This window comes from Stegastes partitus, unplaced genomic scaffold (assembly GCF_000690725.1).
Source record: "Stegastes partitus isolate 25-593 unplaced genomic scaffold, Stegastes_partitus-1.0.2 Scaffold624, whole genome shotgun sequence".
Classification (NCBI taxonomy): Eukaryota; Metazoa; Chordata; class Actinopteri; family Pomacentridae; genus Stegastes; species Stegastes partitus.
The window spans coordinates 268,030-291,295 of NW_007578355.1; the positions used below are offsets into that span (position 1 = coordinate 268,030).

Consider the following 23,266-nt stretch of genomic DNA (forward strand, 5'->3'; position numbering starts at 1 on the left):
CAATAGTGACTTACTATAGATATTATGCTACTTACATATTTCATTTGTTTCCATTTTTACTCCTATCTGGTCTATGTAAGCCTGCAGTTCAACCCAGGTTAGTCAGAAACGTCCATAATTTTTGTGATGTGACTGTTGGCTGCAGCTGAGTCACTCATAGCTTTGCGGTTGTGCTGAGAAGGTCAGAATTTTTTGTTTTTCACAGAATTTGCTTAGCACATAAGCTTTATTTTTGGCAAATTTTGAAATGAAGTAATTTTGATGGACTATGGTTAATGGAATGGGACCATATGTCACAGATGAGTAGTTTAAGGACTGTCGTAAAGTTGATAATCGTTCTTATTTTACAACTTCAGACTGTTACAACAGTTACTTTTATACTTTAAATGTTGATTAATCTGTTTATGTTGATTCCTTTCAGCGCTGCTATAACAAAATGTAGTATTATGAACTTCTGACTTTGATGTTTTTATAAATTTAGGGGAAACATGAACAAGATGAGCTTCGATAAGTCTGTTAAAGGGGCTAATTTTGGCCATTTCGGTTCAGTTAATTAAGGAACAAGTGATACACTGCAGCTTTAGCCTACCACAAATGAACCAAGAGGTAGAAGCATGACTTCATATGGACTGACAGATAAGCCAGCTACCCATCCATCCATCCTCCCAAGATCCCAATCTAAAGATCAGAGCTGCATATAAATAACGCCATATGAACATGGTGCATAACTAGAAAACTTTAAAGTTGTGGCCTCTCAGTGTTTATTGGATTTACGACTTCACAAGACAATGAGCCCTTTAAGTCAAGACTGCAGCTATGACGATCTTGAGAGCAGCTGCCAAGTAAGATGGATGAAGAACTGCCAAAAACAATAACACAAGCTCCAGATATCTGTGTTGTAACCTTTGGGATTTTATAGGCGATCTAATTCCCACAATCAGCAGACGGATAAAATGTTGTTGTACATTCTGAAAGTCCTACAACTGTTATTACATTATCCTGTGGTTGCTGCGAACACGGCACACTGGGAGAAACCACTCAATAAATGCTCATACGAGTTACCGCAGAAGTGCCCTCATACATGCAGCATGCTGAGCATCCATTTCAATTTGTGGTACCACTTAGGTCTCTTTTCTTTTCTTCTACCTGTGTGCACATAATATGATTCTGTTTCCACACCTCAGTGTGTCAGCGCCTCCTCCTGTAACACTAACCCCCTCTGACCTCAAAAAAAAATCCCTCGACTCGACCGAAGTGGATGACATGCTAATTATTACTTATGTGAATCGCTGTCTGCGCATGCACGGGGTTGGGAGAGGGATGAGTTATCTATGCCAGACAGGAGGAGGGTGAGGATGGGGGCGAAAAGAAAAAAAAAAAAGGGAGGAGGGGGGGGATATCACTAAGCTCCATTTGAAATTGGGATTATCCTCATTGGACTCCCCTTGCACTCTCCCTCTCTCGCTCTCTCTGGCATTCCTGGGAGGCTTCGGAGCTCAGGCACGGTTTCTCAATAGAAATGGGGAAAAAGAGACTGCTGCTGCATCAAGGAGATAATTGTCAAAGTGCTGCCGGTGTGAAGTGGAAACCGCAAACCAGCCGCAGCCTCTGCCCAGGCGTAGACCCCCAGCAACCCGACGCCCACTTCCGTGCCCGCTCGCCTCCCCCAACCCCATCTCCGCCTGCCAAGCGGCTAACCTAGAGAGACAGATTAAAACAGCGCCGACTTTTGAAGTGGCTCTGTATCTGATGCCTCTGTTTAACAGCTCCTGCTTCCTGCTCTTGGTCTCCTCTCTCCCGACATCCATTAGCGTCTTCTGTGTAACGCGATCAGAGGAACGGCGGTGCCACCCATCACACCCCTCGTTTCTGCTGAGGGATGTGCAATGCGGCGCCATTGTTTCAGGAGAGGCAACGCATCTTTACGAGCGCGCGAGGCCTCAGCCATCAGTGTAAATGAAGCAGCATTACAGTTTAGTGAGGAGCCCGTGTTGTAATTGGGTCTCCTGTTGTGAAACACGATGGCTCCTGGCGGTGCGCGAGCACAACGGCGCTGTTATGCGTCATTCGAGGGAATCGCGTGAGCTTGAAAGCAGTTGGTGTCACATTTTTTTTACCACAATATAAACTCCTGCACCTCTGCGGAAACAACACAGCTATGGCTAGAAGGTCTTTGGTGCAATATGACACAGTTAATATCCCATAAATCCTAAAAAGTAAACAAACGAATGTTGAATTTCCTCCATTTATTTAAATCCACCTGTTTTCTAAGCGCCCACATGTGTTCCCAACAATTGGAAACAAAAACTAATGATTGATCGACACTCTATGGATATCTAGCTACTTACATTTTAAATTATTTTCCTCCTGCCTGCTCTGATTTCTTGCTGTGTAACGATTGGTTGCAGCTAAGTTGCAAATAGCTTCCTAGATGCACTGAGGAGAACAGAATATTTTCTTTTTTACAGAATCTGATTAGAGCAAATGCTTCATTTTTGGCAATTTTTTAAATGAAACATAAACAATAAAGTGATTTTTAATGCAAGATTTAAGTTTTCTAGCTGAACCCAGCAGCACAGATGATGGGAAGTTCAAAATCCCACGATTCGTGCTGTTTTTACAGTTTCTTTCCCTGATTAAAGCTCTAATTTTGCTGATTTTTTTTCAAAGACAGCATGCCTTTCAAAGCCACCAGTGGCTTCTGGGGTTCAGAGGGTGAAATCATTCGCTGGCCAATCAGTAATTACTCCTCCACCACAAATATGGCCACACAAGACGCATTTGTTATCGGTCTGAGGCGATACGGTCTCCCAGCCACCAGATCTGTCCGTCTCAGACCGCTGTTTGTTTCTTAATCTGTATACCGGGGCTTAGACATGCTGCTCTTGGCCCGCTCCGCTGAGCAGCGATCTCTAAAACTCCTGCAAGAAAAACAGCGGATTTCCCTTTTAGGTGTTTGATAGAGCACAGGTCACGGTTTATTCTGCCTCGGCCCTCTTCCCAACAAGCCTGGCCTGTCTGTCTCCAGTCAAACCGCTCATTCACGGCCGCCTCGTCGCTGCTGTAGGTTTTCTCTGGAATTCTTCACACCCTCAGCCCAGAGGCGTGGCGCAGGGCAGGGCCGCTTCTCCCACTCTCGTTTGATTCCGCTCCTGAAGTCCATCAGGGGCAGGATGCCTGGTTTCCTGTCAGGGAGAGAACAGAAGTCCACATGTGGGCTCGTAAATGCAGCCTGCTCTGCTGAGCCGGGGGGGGGCTCTCCATTAAAAGGGCATTTAAAACTGTTAGGTGAGATTATGACCGCTGGAAACGGCTGTCTAAACAACATGTGAAAATAAACGGCCTTGAGAGAGAAACTGGCTTTATTTTTGCTTTGTGGATGCTCTGTGATATCTGAGCTCAAACAGATACGATCCTCGTCGGCGCTTTGGTTTGATTGAGACGTACACGCGGACGACAAAGAAAATTGTTTTCGCCTCAACTCGGCCTAATTGTGCCGCCCGCTCATTTAAAAATCAGATTTCTCCGGAGCGTTTCATGTAGAAAACGAATTTAAGATAAGAAGGTAGCCGCCGCGTTGGTGAATATAAAGCGGCACAGTGTGGGGAAAGATGCCCTAAAGCCACGATAAGGAATCAGCTATTTCTGGGCATGAAAACAGATTTTCTCACGTGCTACGGTTCATAACATCAAGTAAATTTTGCTTTGATATTGTCAGGGTGCCCTTCTTGGCAAGTCATGTCTGACTCAGAGGGATTCTGTCTGTGTTGTTAATCAAGATTTATACCAGTTATGATCTGTATTGATGTTCTTGGATGATCGATCAGAGGAAAATGATCAATAACAACATGATTCACATTGAGAATAAGTTGCATCTTGGTCCACTTCTATGGAAAGGGGAACCTTTTTTTGTAGTATGACACATTTACCATCACTTAAATCATAAAAAAAAAAACACAAAAGTTTCATTTATTGTCATTATTTCTTTTATAAAAATCCAAAACATCTGGAGTCAACAAAAATTAGTGACCCTACATATGATAGATTTTATTTTATTTCATTTTATTTACATTTTAATGTGCGTCCTTACTTGTCTCCTAATTGCTTTGTGTATACACAGCCTGCAGTTCAACCAAAAAATTACAGAATTTTTGCCACATTACTGTTGGTCACAGCTGAGTCACTGATGGCTTCACAGTTTCACAGAAGAGTGTAGAATTTTTTGTATTTAATATAATCTGATTGGAGCGAATGTTTTGATTTTTGGCAAATTTTTAAATGGGATATGTAGCATAAAGAGTTGAGCATCTTTATTGTCATTTTGCAGTTAGTTTTCACCATTCACATAATGAATGTTTGTTGGTAATACCGGCTTAAAAACTAACATTAAAAGACATGTACAGTAAAACATACAGTGCATTTAAAAAAGGAAAAAAATAGTACAAATACATTAAAAGTAAGAAAATATATGCAGCAGACAGATTAAAGTGCAGGGTGCAGTGTCAGTTCCGTGTTGTCTCAAGCTTTTTAACATGAGTGTGCAGGATGTTGTAGAGTTTTAATGAACAAAACCTCTTTATTCCCCCCAAAAAACTGATGAAAATCACAGATGAGTAGTTTAAAAGTTAAAAAATCTGAACATTCTTTCTGTTTTTACAATTTCTGGATGTGATAAATGGTGGCAGTTGTTTAAAGAAAGCGTGTCTTTCTTTGGGGTTCAGAGGGTTAATATGATTTTGGGGGTATTTTGCTTTCATTGGACAGATGAGCTGCAGGGGAAAACAAGCAGTAAAGACCCAGCCAGTTGGGAATCAAACCAGGAGCTCGGTGCTGACATGCAGTGTGCATCCTAAGCTCTACGCTCTTGGGGCTTTCCCGCCCATTAATAAACTTTTAATGACTTTGAAGATTTCAGTGTTTAGATGTTATCACAAAATCAAATTGCCATACTAATTAAGCTTGCTTAAGCAACTGGCTGCTCTCCTGAACGCTTTTACAAGCACTTCTGTGGCAAAAACTCAAACCGAGCCAAAGCTTTTCTCAGCAAAGACGCCACACAGATTGACGGTATTCATTTAAAAGCGATTTAATTAGTTGGCGGTAATTAGATCAAGGTATGATGATTCATCCGACGGTGATTTATTAGCGTTTAACCCACACGTCTTTTGTGGCTATCAGCTGATGATGTTTTTAAAAACAGGGGGGTTCCCAGAAAAGGTCGTCCTCGTCCAGCGCTGAGGGACCTTCATCGGGTGTTTGACAGCTGTTTGGAGGATGTGTGACAGCGTGGAGGTTTTTCTCTGGGGTTGGGGGGGGGGGACTCAGGTGCTGTCTCTGCAGATTGGCCTTATCAGGCGGGGACAGGGGCCGGGGCCGAGATGGGGTCTCCCCCAGCGCTCGGCACATTCACCCGGCTGACGAGCGCTGACAGCCAGGTCCAAATCGCATCTCCACACCGCTCTCTGTATGTGTGTGTGTGAGTGACTCGCATTGCGTGGGTGTTATGAGGGGGGGGGGGCTCCCTTGGCAATGATAAATGGGCCACTCATATTATTTAGCATATTCCTGGGGTGTGTGTATTATTTGCTACAGCGCCCGTGGCTGTCTGAGGGAGAAGTGCGACTCTCTAACGGAGTGGCTCTCCATGATAATTGAATTGATGGAGCCCTGGGGGACGCAGCACACTGATTTTTCTAGTGAATAAAACACTGTTTAGACTCCACCTCAGCTCACATATGTTCCTGTGAATATTTCTCTTTGTGAGGTGCCACACAATGATAATTATTGTCATGAATGAAGCTCCTTTGATTGACATTTCATTTAAATGCACTTTATCTTCCCAGCACAAATGCCAGCATCTTACCCACTTTTGTGAAAACGCTTGATTCGTCTTCACCGAGTCCGACCTGGCATTGCAGCGTTTTGAGAGAAGGCCAAATCCTCCTCGTGTTACACTTTCATTTGAATGCAGCCCCGCCGCACAAACAGCCCTCGTAGCATGTTTTATTTATGAATGAAGCAGAACCTGCGCCGTGCATTGTGTCCCTGATGTTTGCTTTAGCAGCGAGCCACGGATCCGCTGCCGGGCCCTTTGATTAGGCAAAGAGCTCCAACCGAGGGGAGGGGGGTGTGTTTTCTGTGTAATGAAGAGATTATTGAGCCCCCCGAACTGTACCCCAAACCCCTGCACGAGCACATATACAGTCGCAGATGGACATCCCGCCGAATCAGACGCGCTGCACACATGCACTTAACCTGATAACACCGGCCTTTCTTTTTTATGGCAGACAGGCACAAACAAGCGGAGGCAGAGGTCTCTAATTAATTTAGAGTCCTTGGTGCATCTTGGAGGGTATCAGGGGGGTTCGAGTCTTCTAGTAATTCAGCTCGGATGAATACTATTACCATCTAATGCCGTCCAATTACCGAGGCAAGCTTCACTCCGGGCTCCTCTGCCACTAATACAATTTCAGTGCTGCGTCCCTGTGCATGTTACACAACACATAAATTGGATGTTTCTTTTATTATTTTTATTTATTTCAGTACATTTAGTGTAGTGGAATCAATACCGTCTCCATTCAATCTCAAGGAAGAAGAAGCTTGGTGATATATTCGGTCATATCTGGATGGGTACATGTTTTATCAACCAGGAAATGAAACCAGCCTTGACTGCAACAGAGGTCACATTTAATCCCGAAAACACCCAATCCAGGCTGCTTTCAGATATATGGCTCAGTAGGCCGGTATAAAACCCTGCCTGGGCCATTTTATAGATTACTTGCTCTATTCCATTTGACATTGCTTTTTCAAACCACTGTATTGTTTGATAGCTCCGGCGGCGGCGGGTTTTATTCCAGGAACATGTTGCCCTCTACAGGACAAACCCGGCTGCACAAGTCACCCAAGACAAGTCGAATTTGGAGGATTATCTCCTCTGAAGTGGTTGGATTAAGAAAACAAATGTTCTCACAGAAAGTTGCCAAGCGTGTTTTTTTTTTTGTTTGTTTGTTTCATCCCATCTAAGATATCTTCCCAGGGCATTTCTTAAAGGCGTCTTTGTGAGCAGGCGTGTCAAAGAATATGCTTTCAATTACTCCTCGCCGCAGAAAAAAAAAAAGTTGCTGTAGACAATAAACATTTCAAGTAAGAAAAAGCTAATGTATTGCAGGGGATTTCTGGCTGCATAAAGATATGGTAATGTTTGATTTAACGGCCTCGTTAAATTGCAGAAATTATATATTGAACAAAAGCAATAGAGGGCTTTTACTACAATGTAGACTATAAATCCTGTGTTGTTATTGAGGTTGTTGGCAACGCTGTCAGCAGACACATAGTGGTCGGTGGTTTATGCCTGGGGCGCTCGTTGGACCATGCGGGCAACAAAAAATCAGGACCAAAGCTACTGTGCTGTTTTTTTTTTGTGTGTGTGTGTGTGAAAATCCAGGCCAAACTTGGGGAACAATACACTTTAATGCATGCGCTGGTGCAAATAAAAAGGCCTTTGTGCTTATTTGCATTGAGGTAAAATTCAGCTAAAGTGCTCGATGCTGGAGGCTGAAGTTTGGGTTTTTTATTAAAACATATTTCTTTGCATTTTGCCATATTGTACTCGCAACATGCAAAAGAAAACAAAATATTCTGCATGTGACCCATTTTCCCCTAAAGAAAGAAGCCAGAAAGTCGGTTGGGTTTTGTCCAGATATATAGGTCCAGCTCTTGGCAGGGGGATGTACTACTTTATGCCTCTGTATGACTGGATTTACTGCCGCCATTACTCCTGACAGGGGGAGCCTCCCCGTTGCGCAAAGAGCCGCTCCGCATAGTAGCCATGAATTTATGACCACAGCGAAGACCAGAACTGGTTTTAATGGTGACTTGGGTTTAATATTCGCTCTCGCAGACCAGTTAAAAACTGCTTTTGTGACAGAATTTCTGCCAAGTAACAACGCAGTGAAATACGGCTGTTTATTGGTCGCGTTCAAGACAGTACGGTCGGAGCAGAAGTGGCAATTTTCGAAGCCGTTCGGTAATTTACGGCCGTACTTTCCAGTTGTTTTGACATTTTTCTTTGCAATTTGGTTTTTACTGCTGCAGCTTTAAATCACAAGTGAACATGTTGATGATAGGCTAAGCATAACCCCATTTTTGAGGATGTTTCTTCTAAATACCAAGGAAAGGAGTCGATTTTTTTTTGACCTGACCACAAAGCCCGGCCGGTAGTTTGGTATTATTTTGCACCACTAGATGTCCCCATAATGCTGGTGTGTGAGGAGGCAACCTCTAGAGTCGGAGTGATGATAGACCCTGCTTGGGATGGAGAAGAGGACTTTCAGACGGGGTTCAGACTGAGAAAAGGGATATTATGTCTGTCTGCTGGAGTGAAATCTCTCGACAGGCCGTGTGACATGGATTCGCTCATCCCTCAGGCAGATGATGAAGCACTGACGAGATCGTTATCTGAATTTGATTATTGTGATCATAATAACACAACAGTGCTTCGATACTTCATTTGAAAGCTCATCTTTAATTTGTTTGTCTGACAGAATTCAGCAAATATGCAACCCAAAAGTTCTGCAAGATATTTTTTGGCTGAATTTCGAGAGTTTCACATGTTTTGACACCTGGGAATTTGTGAGTTTTCTACCCTCTAAAGATTTTTTTAAAAAAAAGCATTTTCAGAATCTACTGTCTCCAGAAATATGACTCCCACGACCATAATATTTGGCAAGAAAACAGACAAAATAGTTTCCAGCAAGCGATTGAATAGCTCCAGCGGAAGCCAAGTTTTTAATTATTGGCTTTTGAAAATGAAAAAAAGTGCAAAACTTTCAAACGAGAGTGGTGGTGAGGGGGTCCCAGGGGTGTGTGGATGGAATCATATTTCATTCTGCGATCTTTGGTTGACATATATACATTTGTCATGCGTCGAATTCGACTGAAATGTCAACCAAAGACTCTATTTTTAGCAGGAAACATGATTACATCCATCTATACGCGCTGACAGGAAGTTCCTGGCGCCACAACACCTCCCTTGTTTGAGAATGTTGCACTTTTTTAATTCGTTTTCAAGAACCACTAATTAAATATTTGGCTTCTGCTTCAGCCATTTAATCATTTAGATCTGCTGGAAACAATTTTGGCTGCGTCCTCACCAAATTTAATGACTGTGTGAGATATTTTGTGGATTATTTAACCCTTGCAGTGCCTTCGTAGATATGGGGTTTTTCGTTAAGGGTGTTTGAAAACATGTGAAACTCTCACATTTTTAGCGCTAGGTCCGAAGTTACAAATACGTAAACTCACAACTAAAGACAATCTTGTGTTTGTTCAGATTTTTTGATAGATGTTTGGTGATTTAAACTTAAAAAAGAGCCGACTAAGAGAATGGTCCTCACTTAGTTGCTGCTTAGTTGTCCGTCCGTCGCAGTGGCTCAAAGCTCCTCTACAATTTCGTCAAAACCCAAAAGAGGCTCACTTGTGATGGCAATCGTACAATTCGGGAGCGTTCCGGCACCGGGCCCCGCGGTCTTTGAAGTGGGGTTCGAGGCGAGGAAGGTTCCCTCTTTTGGGATCGAACGGCTGAGGAATAAGAAAGCGAAGAATCCAATTAAAAGAAGAGCTTTCATTTTAAAACGGTCTCTGGTGGAAAACAAGAGATAAGAGCCGGCTGCGTGATCTGTGGAGACCTTACACACCGTGGTAAAGTTTCTCATGGGGGGAGATAGGGTTAGCTCGCACCAAACAAAGCCTCAGCCGGAGGAAAGAAATCCATTAATTTCTCTAAAATGGAGCGAAAAGTATTGAGGAAGGGGGGTGAAGGATTCAGGGTAAGGATGACTCGGCTTTACCTCCATGATGGCGATGCTGAGTCTAGCTTCTGAATTCGATCAGTGGTTGCTTTTTGCAAAGTTGCCAGAAGAACAGTAGTTTGAACCGAGGCTGGCGATAAACACGCAGTTCATCGGATTTCCCCACCCTGCAAATGAACAGCAAGATTGAAGCGTAGCAGACCGGGCTCAGAGATCTTACCTGACATTTACTGTGAACTTTCTGTCTTGGAGACAGAAGGAAGGCGAGGTTCATTACGGACGTTTCAAAGTAACAACAAACTAGTGGAAGCGATGCCCATCTGGCAGCCTAAATGTCATCATGCCCTTATTTTCTTTTTGTCTCTCACACACAAGGCATTTTAAAAATGACAGGCCTTGGATGTGTTTCTTTAAAAAAAAAACTTTGAAACTCTCATCCCAGCTTCACAGATGTTTTGCCGATCACTTACCCTTTCACCAAGAAGGGGGTCGGAGGTCAAGCGTAAACGGCAACCTTGGAGCTGTCAGGGATTCAGAGACTTACACCCGGGGGGCCGTAAATATGGCATACGACTCGGGGATGACCTTTTTAGCCTTTAGGCTGCTGAGAGTTAACCGCCCTTCTTCTATTTCTGTTTTTCCCCACAGCGAGAAAAGCTGATCCACGAGCTAGAGGAAGAGCGACGCCTGCGACTGGAGAGCGAGAAGCGTCTCCGGGAAGTGACCGAGGAGTCCGAGCTGGGACGGGCGCAGATGGTTTCGCTGCAGCAGCAATTCTCCAGGTAACCGGGCCTGAAAACCAACAGAGGGTTTGATAATATAGAGGTGTGCCATTTTCCCACCAGATTAAAGAAAGTAGCCGCTAAGTTTCGACTCTGTAATCCTGAGTAGGAGGTCTAGAAAATAGAAACAAATGTGATATATTTTTGCTCGAGTATATTAATTTCCTGTTACCTTATGTGTCATTTCTCAAAGAACTTCTGTTTATCTAACAGCTGTAGTCACAAAACCTTATAAAAGCTGAGGTTCAGAGTCCAAGTCTCCCCAGTCCCCACGCAATATCTGTAAATGTTTCCAATTATTTGATGTTATTACCGCATCTAGCAGCTATTAGCGAGTATAGGAAATTAATGGGTGTATCAGCACGGCGGTAAGAGAATCTCTCCTGAGAGGTTTTTAAAGAAGTGCCCTCACATGTTCCCTGCCCTTCTCCTGACACCAAAGTGAAGACAATCAAGGTACTCCACGACAAGCCATCTGCGAGAATTTGTAACCGCTGTAGAAATGCGCTCAATCATTTAGCGTTTTGCTTTATTTAGACTCCTTCACATTTCTTTATGCAGCGCTTTGCTTTTTTAAAAGCATCCGCGTCACAAAGAGCGGTAATTAATGTGTCTCTTTTGAGTCGCGCGACAGCCATGGTGGGAATTTAAATCAGCTTTATTTAGAGTATATCGCTCAGAAATGACAAATATGACTTTAAAGTCTGATGAAGGTTTCCAGTTGAAAGTTTTTCTTTTATTAATATGGCTTTAGACTCGGAGTGCCTTGGATTTTCCGACCCTCGGTTGCAGTCGTTGTGGCTCCAAAATGCACTTTTGTCTGAAAGCAAAAGCTGCACTTCACACTATTCTGTCGTCTTTACTATTTGTACAACGTACAACAGCTCTATGGTAGTAGTACACTGTAAGAAAAACGTGAAGTTCTGCTGAATTTCTCAAGTGCACGGAAATATTTACACGTCCAATGTGAAATAGCATTTAAAAAAAACCTATAACTGCATATTTAATTTTTTTTTTTAAGTTTTAACTACATGCACAAATGTATTGTAATTTCCCAAATGTGTCCTTTTTTAAAATATTTTTTATTTATTATCATTATTGTTGTTGTTATTGTTAATAATAAGAATAATAAGAATAATAATATAGTAATAATAATAATTCAAAGTTTATTATTGGAATTTTTTTAAATTTATTTTTGCAAATATCTTTCATTAAATATTAAAAATCCATGGGAAGAAAAACAAACATGATTTCAAGTAAAATTAAGGTTATAAAATATATTATAATTATGGAAAACGTATCTATTTTTACAATTTTTTGCTGTTATTTTCTTGTGCTTTTTTTGGTCCCCCAGCTGCTAGAACATTACCTTTTTTTTTTTTTTATTTACGGAGCAACAAACATGTGGACGGTTGCCACTTTTGTAACATAAATAGTGTAAATAAGCGACACTATCTATAGAAAGGCCACATGTGACTGATTAAAATCTTGAAAAACATGCATTTTTGTGTTTTATACTTACATATACTTCAGCTCCACTCAAGTAGTGGACTTCTGCAGTACAATCCGAAGACACCAAAATAGATCCGATAAAACAACTTGTACATTTTGTTTCAAATTGGCAACAAACAATCACAGAAATGATATTTAAGCGTATATACTGGTATGTGCAGCAACCTCGAGCAGTCGATTGATTTTTTATTTTTTTTTGCCTGCAATTTCCTGCAATCAGCGCTGTCTTTATAACCTCCAAAATCGATATTGGTTTCCAGCTTTTTTCTTTGGTTTTTATTTCGTTCTTGCCATTTTTGCTTGAGTACTTCAGTGACATTTCTCTTGGTCACTTGACCTTGTCATCAGCACAAAAAAAAGGGGGCCGATACATTACTTTTGCTTTGGAAAAAAAACAGAGAACTTATAAGGCGTGAAGTGCTCGAACAATGCTCTTGTCTTAACTTCACTAACCTCTATTTCATGAGTTTGTCCTCCACTGCGCAGCTTGCTGGAGTGTGACAGAGAGGGAAAGCAAATCAAGAGTTGGAGCTGAGTTGATGCCATAATTAGGCGATAGGCATTCAGTGCTTTACTTATGCAAAAAAAAGAAGAAGAGGGAGGGGAGGGAAAAAAAAGAAGAAGTGCAGAGGATTTCACATTGACTTCTTATCTTCTCATTAAGTTGGTGGAGAAAATCCTGTACATTTTAATGGTCCCAGTGTTATAGTGCAGACGAGGGCAGAGTCGCCGCCAGGGGAAGGGTAAAATATTTAAGAGCCATTCCGAAGATTTATCACATATTTAAAATGTTCCATTGATGCCTCTGAATTACGCTCGACGGTGTTGCTCACTTACGTTCAGCCTCCTTACATCGCTTTTATAAAAGCAACGCCCTGCAGCACAGTGGTACGGTTTACACTTGAGAGCTTTAACCACGCCGGCTAAACGCCTCGCTCAGGGCTTCTTTAGCTGCGGTTTTTGAAGGGGGATAATCACGTTGTCAGTTAATTTTTTTGTTTTGGATGGCACAGAAGAAGAAAACAGTTTCCAGTGGATGTAGGAAGACTCTTCTGTTCACTCAGAGGTGTATAAATCATAATGAAATCCGGCGTAAACCTGTCTGAACCAATTTCATATTAGCCGGCTGCACCTGTCCACATCTTCCATGAAGGTTACGGTTGATGTATCTCACCGCCTGACCCGTGCGGAGACTCGCTGCGCTCGCTGCACAGGTTGCCAACAAAATGTGATAATATTTGCGGGGATCTAGTGCACTCCCTCCTCAAGTTAGACTTCAAAAGGGTGTCGGGGGGGTCAGTGTAGAAGTGAATTAGAAGATACCGCCATTGGAGAGTTGTTGAAGAGAACAATTCTATTAGGAGGGAAATATATAAAAACCCATCCCTGATTGGGTCCTGCGCAGGTCCCCGCGGAGACGGATGCATTTGTCGCCGTGGCAGTGGTCGCCCCCAGATGGATGGGTCTCATTGGGCGTCCGACAGGTTACTGTGTCGGGACTGTTGCTCGGCAATATAGACAAAGATTCCATTAAAAAAAAAAAGGAGGCTTATCAAAGTGGGGGTGTTCGCTCAACCTCGCCAGCGCGCTCAGCTGTTTTCATTCCAGCGGCGTCGCTCATTGTCATCATGCTGGATTGCTGTAATTTCCGTGCGCTGGTGATGCTTTTTTTCTCCCGAGGGAGGTTCTTTTTTTTTCTCCCCTTCCACAGGTTACAAAGATATCCCACCACCACTACCTCCACGCTAACAAGCTAACAGGATTTCAGTCTCACTGTCAAAGTCTTAATCTTTGTTTAAGCGATGCTCGGCGCTTATCTGAATGTGAATGAGCAGCTCTCTGCGCGCGGACTGTGTTTACGGGTACCTGGTCCTTCAGTGGATTAGCGTGCTTATATGGCAGCCAATAATCTGTGGCGCTGGGCCCCGGTGGCAGATGGGACATCAGTGTGGTCACTTTAATTAGCGACTTACAAGCCAGGAAGAAAAAAAAAGAATAAAGATAACTCGGCCACCAAGCGGTGTCTTCCCGTGAACCTTTGCCCCACTTGCATCTCCTGCTTGCTCTGCTGTTTCGGTTATTGGCTTATGGATACACACCCCCCCCACGTGCAAAGACATGCGCCGCTGCAGCGAGTCGCGTCTCGGCCGAAACCCGCGTCCATCTTTCCATTGATTCCGCTCCCTGTTATTTGTTGTGCATTAGGGGAATAGAAACCTCAGTTCATCAATGTGTCTTGCGAGATAACGCTCGCAAATCATGTTAGGTGGACATCCAATCTTTTAAACAGACCGGGATCTGTTTGACCTCAGGCAACAATTGATTTGCGTATTGCTAATTAATTGAGGTTGTGCTCAGAATGATGATGACGATGAAACGGGGGGCCGCACCAGATCAAATGTTTCCAGCAAAGATATCAAACAGTCTTTTAAAACGGATGCCAAAAATAGTCAGATTTAACTAAATTTCCCTTTTTGTTGTTGTTGCTGCTGCTGCTGCTTTTATGATGTACTACACCGGGAGACGGAGTTGCTCTGTGATGATATGAGACAAACGTAATGAGCTGCTTGTTAGAGCTGCAGTATCACACACACACACACAAAAAAAAGGACACGTATGAAACAAACAGCCGTATCCACAACAAACAGCAGAGATCAGACGGTCACCCCTGCAGCCAGACAAACTCCAGGGAATCTCAGCTTCTTACAGCCTTTGTTTGCGTTTTTTCGTCTGTATGCCCCTGTAGTGCTTTTTTTTTTTTTTTGGCAGGGGTAACACTTTCTAGAATTGCCAGAACTGGAACGACCAGCTTTTCTTTTTCTACCTTCACCCACACACGCAAAAAAAAAAAAGCTCAATTTGCTCATGTTTTCACGGCTCAGATCAGAAATTCCTCAAGTGACTGGCTACTCCAGACGTAGGTGTACACACACATCCACACATCCCCCCCCCCCTAGCCTGTTGGGCTCTTATCCCGGTGTGGGTCACATGCCCAGCCCCTCCTGACTTGGGTCAACCCCCCCTCTACAAGGCTTCACCACCACCACTAGCAAGGCCTGCTGTCATTAAACTCCAGCAGATTAGTTGGAGACTCCAGCCCACGACTCAGCAGCCTCCTCGGCCCACCCTGGACGCCGCACAGCTCCACATGGGCGAGACGTTTAAAAAGCCACCAGGACATGGGGGGGAGGACAAGATGATGAGGAGCACCAGCACTTAAAATCTTGTCCTTCAGTAGATGAGAGCATAAAATTAGTGAGACTAGATGAATTGTAGAGACAGAAATACAATCCATCGAGTGCTTTTGGATGCTGCAAGGACACTCTGAGGCCTCGTCCCCTCCCCGTCCAGCGCTACCAGACAGGATGGAGCAGACGAGAGCATTTGGGCTACATGGGGCCCGGCGTCTGGCCTGAAGATGAGGGAGGCAATTTTCAGGTAACGACCAGAACCGCGGTTTAATTTTTATCCACGAACGGGGGCCAAACTTTTTCAGTCTTTTGTCGGCAATTTGTTTGGTTTCCCTTCGCTGAGTTTTGTTTTGCTTTCCGAGCTTATCCTCTTAAAGACTTCATTGTAGTCATTCCTGCGCCTGCTGTGGAGATTAGACACCAGAAAGGGGAAAGGAGAGGCCCCCTTTGTTGCTCTCAAATCTACACTCACACCTTGGTTCTAGGAGCTCAGGTCCGATGTGTTTTTCTGTTTCGCTCCGTGTAAGGCATTCAAGGTAAACCAGTTTGAAAAATAAATTCCCCTCGACTTCATTCTGCTGCGCCGCCCGGATAAGACTCATTGTCACTCCGAACACATGTGCGCTCATCGGCAAAACCGCGGCGTTTACAGCCGACCCGGTCCACTTGACTTTGAATCATTACCGTCTTGAAGGGCCCTCTTCGTGGCAGGATATGGGAGACTTACTGCTAGACTAACAACAACAGCAGACGATGACGGGTGCCTGCAGATTTACAGCTCGCCAGCGTATTGTTTCTCCGCATTACTCAGTGTGTGAGAACATGTGTGCACGCATGCATATTCAGTATCACGGGCCCCGATGATGTAAACAGGCAGGAATGGCAGCGCTTTTCAAGTCTGGACATGTTGTTTAGACAGTCACGCTCGGGCTGAGATCCCTCCGCCGTCCGCAGAGTAAAGTTTCCGAGCCGCGCTCTCTATGCATTCATGTGCTACTCTCATTACCGCCGCATTGGGCCGCACAGCTGGACCGGCGAAGGCTAATACACTCAGAGAGGGAGCTGAGTGATTGCACTCTGTTTGCAGATCAATGCCCTCTCTTCTAATCATCCAAGCATCCAGCCACGCCTGGTCCAAGTGTTTTAATTTGGCGCATTTGAAGCAAGCCCCCCTCCAACCCGCGGCTGCAGGATTTAGCCAGATGAATCGGGTCCCTGTTCAAGACGACACATCTGGGGTCATTAACAGGATGAAGGGGGGGGGGGTCAGCCTTTTGAAGTTACTTCCTTACTCCTGCCCAATGGGGACGAGGGCTGTTAAATAGATAATAGGTGTCTGGACTATTTTGGGAGCACCTCATATTTAAAGGATTTATTGGTCCATTTCAGCCTCTCCTCTTTAACTTCCAAATTTGAACAGGGAATTATGCTTGATTGAACTTAATTTAGGTTATTCTACTCTATCACTTGCACTAAATTACCAGCCCGTAAGAGGGCTTTGCTATCAATCTGCCAGTATTTTCCTTTGAAGAGAACACGCTCATTCACCGAGCAGGACGCCGGCTCCGTCTGCCAAAGTGCGACCTTTTTTACTTGCTTGTAATTGTGTCAGACGATCACAAACACTTGCCCACTCCACCCTCAGCAAACTTCCGCCTTGGATTAAACATGCTGGTTATGATGTTTATAGGCTGTTGAAAGAGGTCAGATTACAAGCTTCTGCGGATGTAGGGCATCCATGCTCACATCATGCGAGCGCTCCTGTTTTTTTTTTTCTCTCTCTCTCTGGCTCGTGAAGCCGCTGCTCACAGATTGTAGCCTAAAGCCAGAAAGCATGTAATTCAAACTGACCTCATGGCTGCAGTATAGATTTGGTTGTCTGGCAGCTGACACATATACAGAGCTGCTCTTATACTCTATCGCTTTTTTTTTTTTCCGTAATCTAATTCTTTGAAGGATCACTTCGCCCACCTCTGCCACTGTAGTACAACTGAGGTGAATGGATTTTCGTTGGAGCCGCTCACGGCATCGAACAACCATATTTCAAACATTCTTTCGCAATCACCAGACCTCATATGAATAGAGCTTTCTGAATAGCCCCAATCGAGCGATGTTGCTGGTGAAGGTCTCGCCTGACAAGTGTGAGCAGTTCCAACGGCATGACTAAGATCACGAGAGAAGTGTGCGTTTAACTGGCTAAGTAAAGATGAAAGCGCAATGCAAGACATCTTCATGGCTATTTTGTTATTTAAAAGAATGCATTTATATTTTTGGACAGGAATCCAATCGAGGCGTGTTATCGATTCTCAGTTGTGTTCCAATCCTGAAATATAGTACTAGCTATTTTCTCTGCAGGTTTATGCAACATTTGGGGTGTAATATTTCAGAAGAAGTTCAGAATTTACTCAATTTACTATCATCACTGACTAAGAAAACACTTAATTCACGCATTTTCAATTTTTACTTTTGCTTAAAAATGACTTTAAACACTAATCAAGTATGAAAAAAGTTGCCGGCGCGCTTTCTGTCAATCGACCAACAACTTAATCGACAACTTGTTTCAGTTCAACGTACAAATTGGCTTGACTAAGTTTTACCCGACATCCATCTTGACCCCCTCCCCAATTCCCAAGTGGCCCTCTGTTTGGGAGAACTCGAAGCTCCTTGTGTAAGTAATGGACTCCATGCTGTCATCACGGCTGAGGTTTCCCACTGGGATGTCTTCCTCAGTCTGTACCTCTGTCTCACATGTGGAACCCACATGCCTGCGACCCACTGGGGAGTTCGTCCGGAGGCTCCGGTGAGACGCTCTCCAGGACTGGAGGCTCGACCCTTATTGCTAAACTGCTTCCTCTGGCCAGAGGTTAACATGTGGGGGACCCGCCGTCGTGAATTCGCACTCTAAATCCTTCCAAATGTGGTGAAACTGCTGGAGGGATGAAGGAAGAGCTTCAATCTGGTCCCCTCCATATGTCCCTTTTAATTTACACTCTGTAGAGGCTTGTCCTCGATTGCACCCGGTCAATATGGCACTTCTAGTAACATTATCCTGTAGTTATTCTAGAAAGGAAGGAAATGTATTTGGATGTAGCCCTCTGATGTTAAAGTGGCATAAAACAAAAAAGGCACAGCAGTTGGTCTACAAATATCAGAATGAAATATGACTGTAACGAGTACTAAATGCTTTGGCCTCTTGATCTCTTCTTCTCTTGCATGTGTGTCCTGTTGGTAAGGTTAAAGGTCACGGGCGAGAGTCAGCGGTCAGCGGTCACAAGGGCACGGACCTTTGTAAGGCTACTCCGGTGTAACACGCATGACTGACGCTCATGACTTTTACAGCCCCGGACTGTCCTCACGTCTCTAAACGGCAGCAGACCTGTCGCCAAAAACCCTCCAGTTTGTTTCCCCCCTTTTCATTGAGGTCACGTCTAAGAAAGGGTCTCTCTCTCGCATGTTTTCTGCAAAACAGCTCTAAGAGGATAACGGTGGCTTAGCGTCGGGTTAAGCTTGGCAATCACCCGGTGGGCGTACATAAGTGATTTGCTGGAAGGGAGTCCAGGAGGAAGAATGGAATATTTCTACGCTAAAACAGACAGTTGCGCAGGGGCTCGCTCAGGTCAGATAAGGCGATTGGTGGCTGTCGCTGGAGCAGTCACGCGACAGCCCCCCGATGGCCTCGATTCGGCTACACAACCAGGTGATTGTTCTCCCTATCATTTCACCGGCTTGAGGATATTCCAATTGTTCGGCGGTCAAATCTGATTAGAGGGTCTCGGTCAACCTGAGCCTCTGACAAGCGCTGATAAAGTGAGAGTGTCAGCAGAGTCAGACGGGCTGAAGCACGTATCTCTGGCACGTTTCGCCGAAATGTTTTTTGTTCGGTCCGTTTAGTTATTTCACTCTGATCCTCTTAATTCCTGTTGCAAAACTCGCATGACGCTCCGCCCCGCGCGTGTTTTGAAGTTCGAACAAGTGGCCGTGAGTTTTCGGCGATAAAGGAAAAACAACAAGAGAGAGGACCAAAGGCCGTCCTTTTATTTTTATTTCAGAATATAGACACAGCGAAGCTCATACGCCGCTGCCAAGGAATGCTTGGCAGCTTGAATTTCCAACCGTGGCGGGGGGTGGGCGGGGAGACCAGCAACTCCCGCTTGTTCCGAGCTGTGAAACATGCAAACATGCAGGCAGTCACTGGCAGCAGAGCGACGACTAGAATTAACAAACGGGCATCTGAGAAGTGCGTTATTGAAAAGTGGCGCATCTGAAGAGAGAGGATCGATGAGAAGCTTGAAGTCTGCGACGGCACGCAGAGACGTCTGATCATGCAGCAAGTGTCCTGGCATGCGGCCTCTGTGTTCGCGTCTCTTGCACGAAAAGTGTTGATTTTAGCGAAGCCAAAGCCTCTTAATCACCGATGAAGGCGCACCAGGCGCGCACATAGACATGCAAACACTGGCTGACAAAACAGGGGGGGGATCCCTGTCCCGTAGTTGTGCTTCATCCTTACAAGTCCATCCCATGATTCCCGTCTGATCCAAGACTACCAGCCTGCTTGCCTCCCAGCAGGGGCCCTTCTCCTTTGGAGAGGGCTTAACATGGGACATATGGGAAAGTCTTTGCCTGCCAGATCGCTGTCTTTGCACAGGGCCAGTGTCGGATAATGACACGCCGGAGACACGGCAAGTAGAAAATGAGAACAGGAGATCTGCCGTCAGGCTGACTCGGTAACCCGGCCACGGGACTGACCATGCTGTCTGTCGATTGAGCGAAAAGCACTCAGGCTTATATGATGACTGCATGGCCTATTTTAGCCTAGAGACCCACATTTCTGCAATAGCGTCTGGGTCACTTTATAGCGCTGCGAGGGCAGAGTGCCGGGCGTGCAGTCGGATGTCGGTACATATGGAGCTCAGGGATGTCTGCACGGTGTTTCTGGCTCTTTTCAGAAAAAATGGCAGCGCTAAAAGTGGAGAGAAACTCAAAATGGGGTAAGTTGTGAGCTAACATTGTCAGCTTTTGGGAGGTTTGGGGCTCCTTTGATCATTTTCAGGTCTGTGCAGGAATTTGTCATTGAAGGCTGGGTAAAGCTTCTGCAGCTGAGTTGAACAGTTTTTGAATAAAGCACTTTGTCGTTTGAAGTCTTGATGTCATTGTGACTTCTGGCAGCTAAAGAGGGGAAGGAGATAGGAAGTTTTGCATATGTTCACCGCGGGTTTGTTAACCAGCCGGTGTTTCACCTCTAATTGCCCCGCCGTGTTCTGATGATGCATCGCTTTGTTCACCTCCGCGGATCACCGTCGGAGCTTTAAGCAGCGTGCCAACATGTGTGTTTTCTGTGTGTGTTTGCGAGAAGACGAGTCGTCAGACCTCAGGCTGAAAATTGATTGGAGCCTTAATTGTATTTCCTGGACTGCTGACGAACGGCGCGCTTGAGATTCAGCTCGCGCGACACGAGGGGTCACGAGAGTCAGAATTGGCTTTCGCCTCCATGTACTCCCCCCTTCAAAACACACATACTCGTCCTTTCTTCACCCCCCTCTCCTTCCCCGAGTGATGCTTTCAATAGGTCGCCGGCGAGCACTTTGAGATTAATCACACCCAGCAAGGCTATGTGTTGTATGTAAAGTAATGCTCTGTCATCTGAGAGTCATATTCCATCCATCATGAGCGTTTAGCACGCCCTGTCTCACATGTAAATAGGTTTCAGGTGGCTGAATTTACAGTAATGACAAATTAGGCTGTTTATTGTATAGGATGTTTTCTGCTGGGAGCCTGTCCTGCGCCGTACTTAGCAGGATTTACTGCCTCGGATGCACGCATTTATTAAACCGTTTTATCCTTTTGGAGCCGCATGACTTCATAATTAGCTCTCTCATAACTTCTAAGTAGTAGTTTTTGCAGAATCCAGAGCACACTTGAGCTCCAAACGTAGTATTTGGGGTGGTTGAAGTCGTGCTGCATCCCTTCAACTTGCAGCTTGAAGAGTTCCTACAAAGATGGAGGAGGCCAGATAGAATAAACTTTTCTTTTAAAAATGACCCACAATAAGAATCTTCGGTCCCTCAGCACCGCCGCTATTCTTCAAAGACTTTCTGTCCCCCCGCCATCAAAAGGCTAAAGTGTGTCCGGTGAGATGCCACCACGCCTTCAGCGACAGGAAGCGTTTGAAATGGAAGCGGTATGGAAAACGAGGCGGCTCCGGAGCGCCGCCGTTCTGTTTAGCAACACAAAGGCTCTCTTTCAGGTGTGCAGGAATGCCACAAACACAGGAGCACACCCACCCAGACGCCTCCCTCCTCCTCCTCCTGCTGCAGCCACAACGCGAGGAAGCAGGCAGGCTGAGGCATCAAAGTGTTTCTTACCATCCTGCCACTTAGTAATGCGAAGGTCACCGAGGCCTTGGCAGCCACGGCGAGCTCGCTGTCTGGAAGTTGTGCAGATGCACGTCGGGCCGCAACAAAAACAAACCGATATCGTCCGTTTAATTTTTACATTCATTGCTTCCCTGGCTTATTTGGTGTGTGTTTTTTATGCATGCCGCATTAGAATCATTTCAGCTCCATCTGTTGGCTCGCCTAATGATATTTAGACTATTTCCCATTTCGGTTTAATTCTAAATGCCTCCCTCTACATATTAATCACGCGTTTTTTCCCTCATTTGACTCCTGTTGTGCAGTGGACGGAATAGTTTTGGTCCAAAAACGATGAGAAAGTGTTGAAATTTTCTCTAAAGACCTTCTGGATTTTTTTGAACAACTGCCAGGGGTTTATCTTTTAGAAGGACTTAGCTCCATGACTCCGGTGGTATAATATCACACAAGAGGCACAAACTGTGGATCTATCTGTAGGAGGTAACCTGCCCAAATCCCCTCGGTCCAAGGACTACCCCTGCTTGCAATACCGATCATGCCTGCCCCGCTCGTCCTTGACCCGGTGTCAGCGGCTCCGGACGCCAAAGCTGTCCATGTCTACGTCCGCTCTGCTCTATAGGTTGTGCTGATTAAGGCCAGCATTTAAAGCAGGAACTGGAGCAATCTGCCACAGCCCCGCTCGCCTCTCTGACTGTTCAGTCGGCAGCCATCGCGGCCTGATTACAGTCGGCTTTGTGGCTCAGCCTGGACAGATGGTGTTGCCTCGCGCCGTCCTCCCCTGCCCTGCCCGCCTGTGCTCCTGTTCACCCGCTGCCACTCAGCCAATCACCGAAAAACTACCAGGAAATTATTATATAACAAAACTTATATGAGGCGGAGGCTCACGGTTAGGTGTGAGTGAACAAGTTGTGCAATTTGGACGATGTGAAACTTGCAGCAGCATTAATAAGATTAATCATGAAGCTGTTTCCAATGCTCGATGTAAGAAAAGGGTGCAATTAAATTATCACAAAAATAGCTTTGTCACACTGTTGTGGGGGTTAAAGACTATTTTTTAATCAAGATATCAAGATATATGTGAATGTCTTAACACTCCAAACTGTGACGACAAAAATAACACTGAGTTTTAAGCTTTTACAGTCATCCTCAAATGTATTCATACCCTTCCATTAAAGAAAAGGCAAAATTCACAATAGTCATGCAAATAAATAGAAATTTAAAAAAGTAATAATAAATAAAAATTTGCAAAATTATAATTTAGTGAAGTAAGACATTGCTTTTGAATTGTGGTTAAAAAGAATAATTTAAAAAAATAAAAAATGTCTCGGACAAATTAGAGCACTTTGCTGATGAGCAGTGAAATCCAAACACCTGTCAACAGGTGCAGAAGTCTGAGAGTTACAGAAAACACCTGATGGCAGTGATTGGTTCAAACGGTTGTTCAACAAAATATTAGTTTACGGGTCCTCATGCTTGTTTGCTTGTGTTTTTCCTTTTTTTTTAATGTATTTCTGTTGAACCACAATTGTCATGAGTTTCCTTAAATTTGTATTTATTATTACTTTTGTCAATTTCAACTTATTTCAGTGAATAGGAGGGTA

General features: G+C 44.5%; 1 protein-coding gene across 1 annotated transcript in view; it reads left to right on the top strand.

The window, feature by feature from the left end:
- LOC103363021 (nck-associated protein 5) overlaps positions 1–23,266 on the top strand; it is a 149,505-nt gene that overhangs the window by 76,662 nt on the left and 49,577 nt on the right. The window contains exon 5 of the mRNA XM_008289596.1: positions 10,458–10,591. Within this exon, the coding sequence (XP_008287818.1) occupies positions 10,458–10,591 (134 nt within the window). The remainder of the gene's footprint in view (positions 1–10,457; positions 10,592–23,266) is intronic.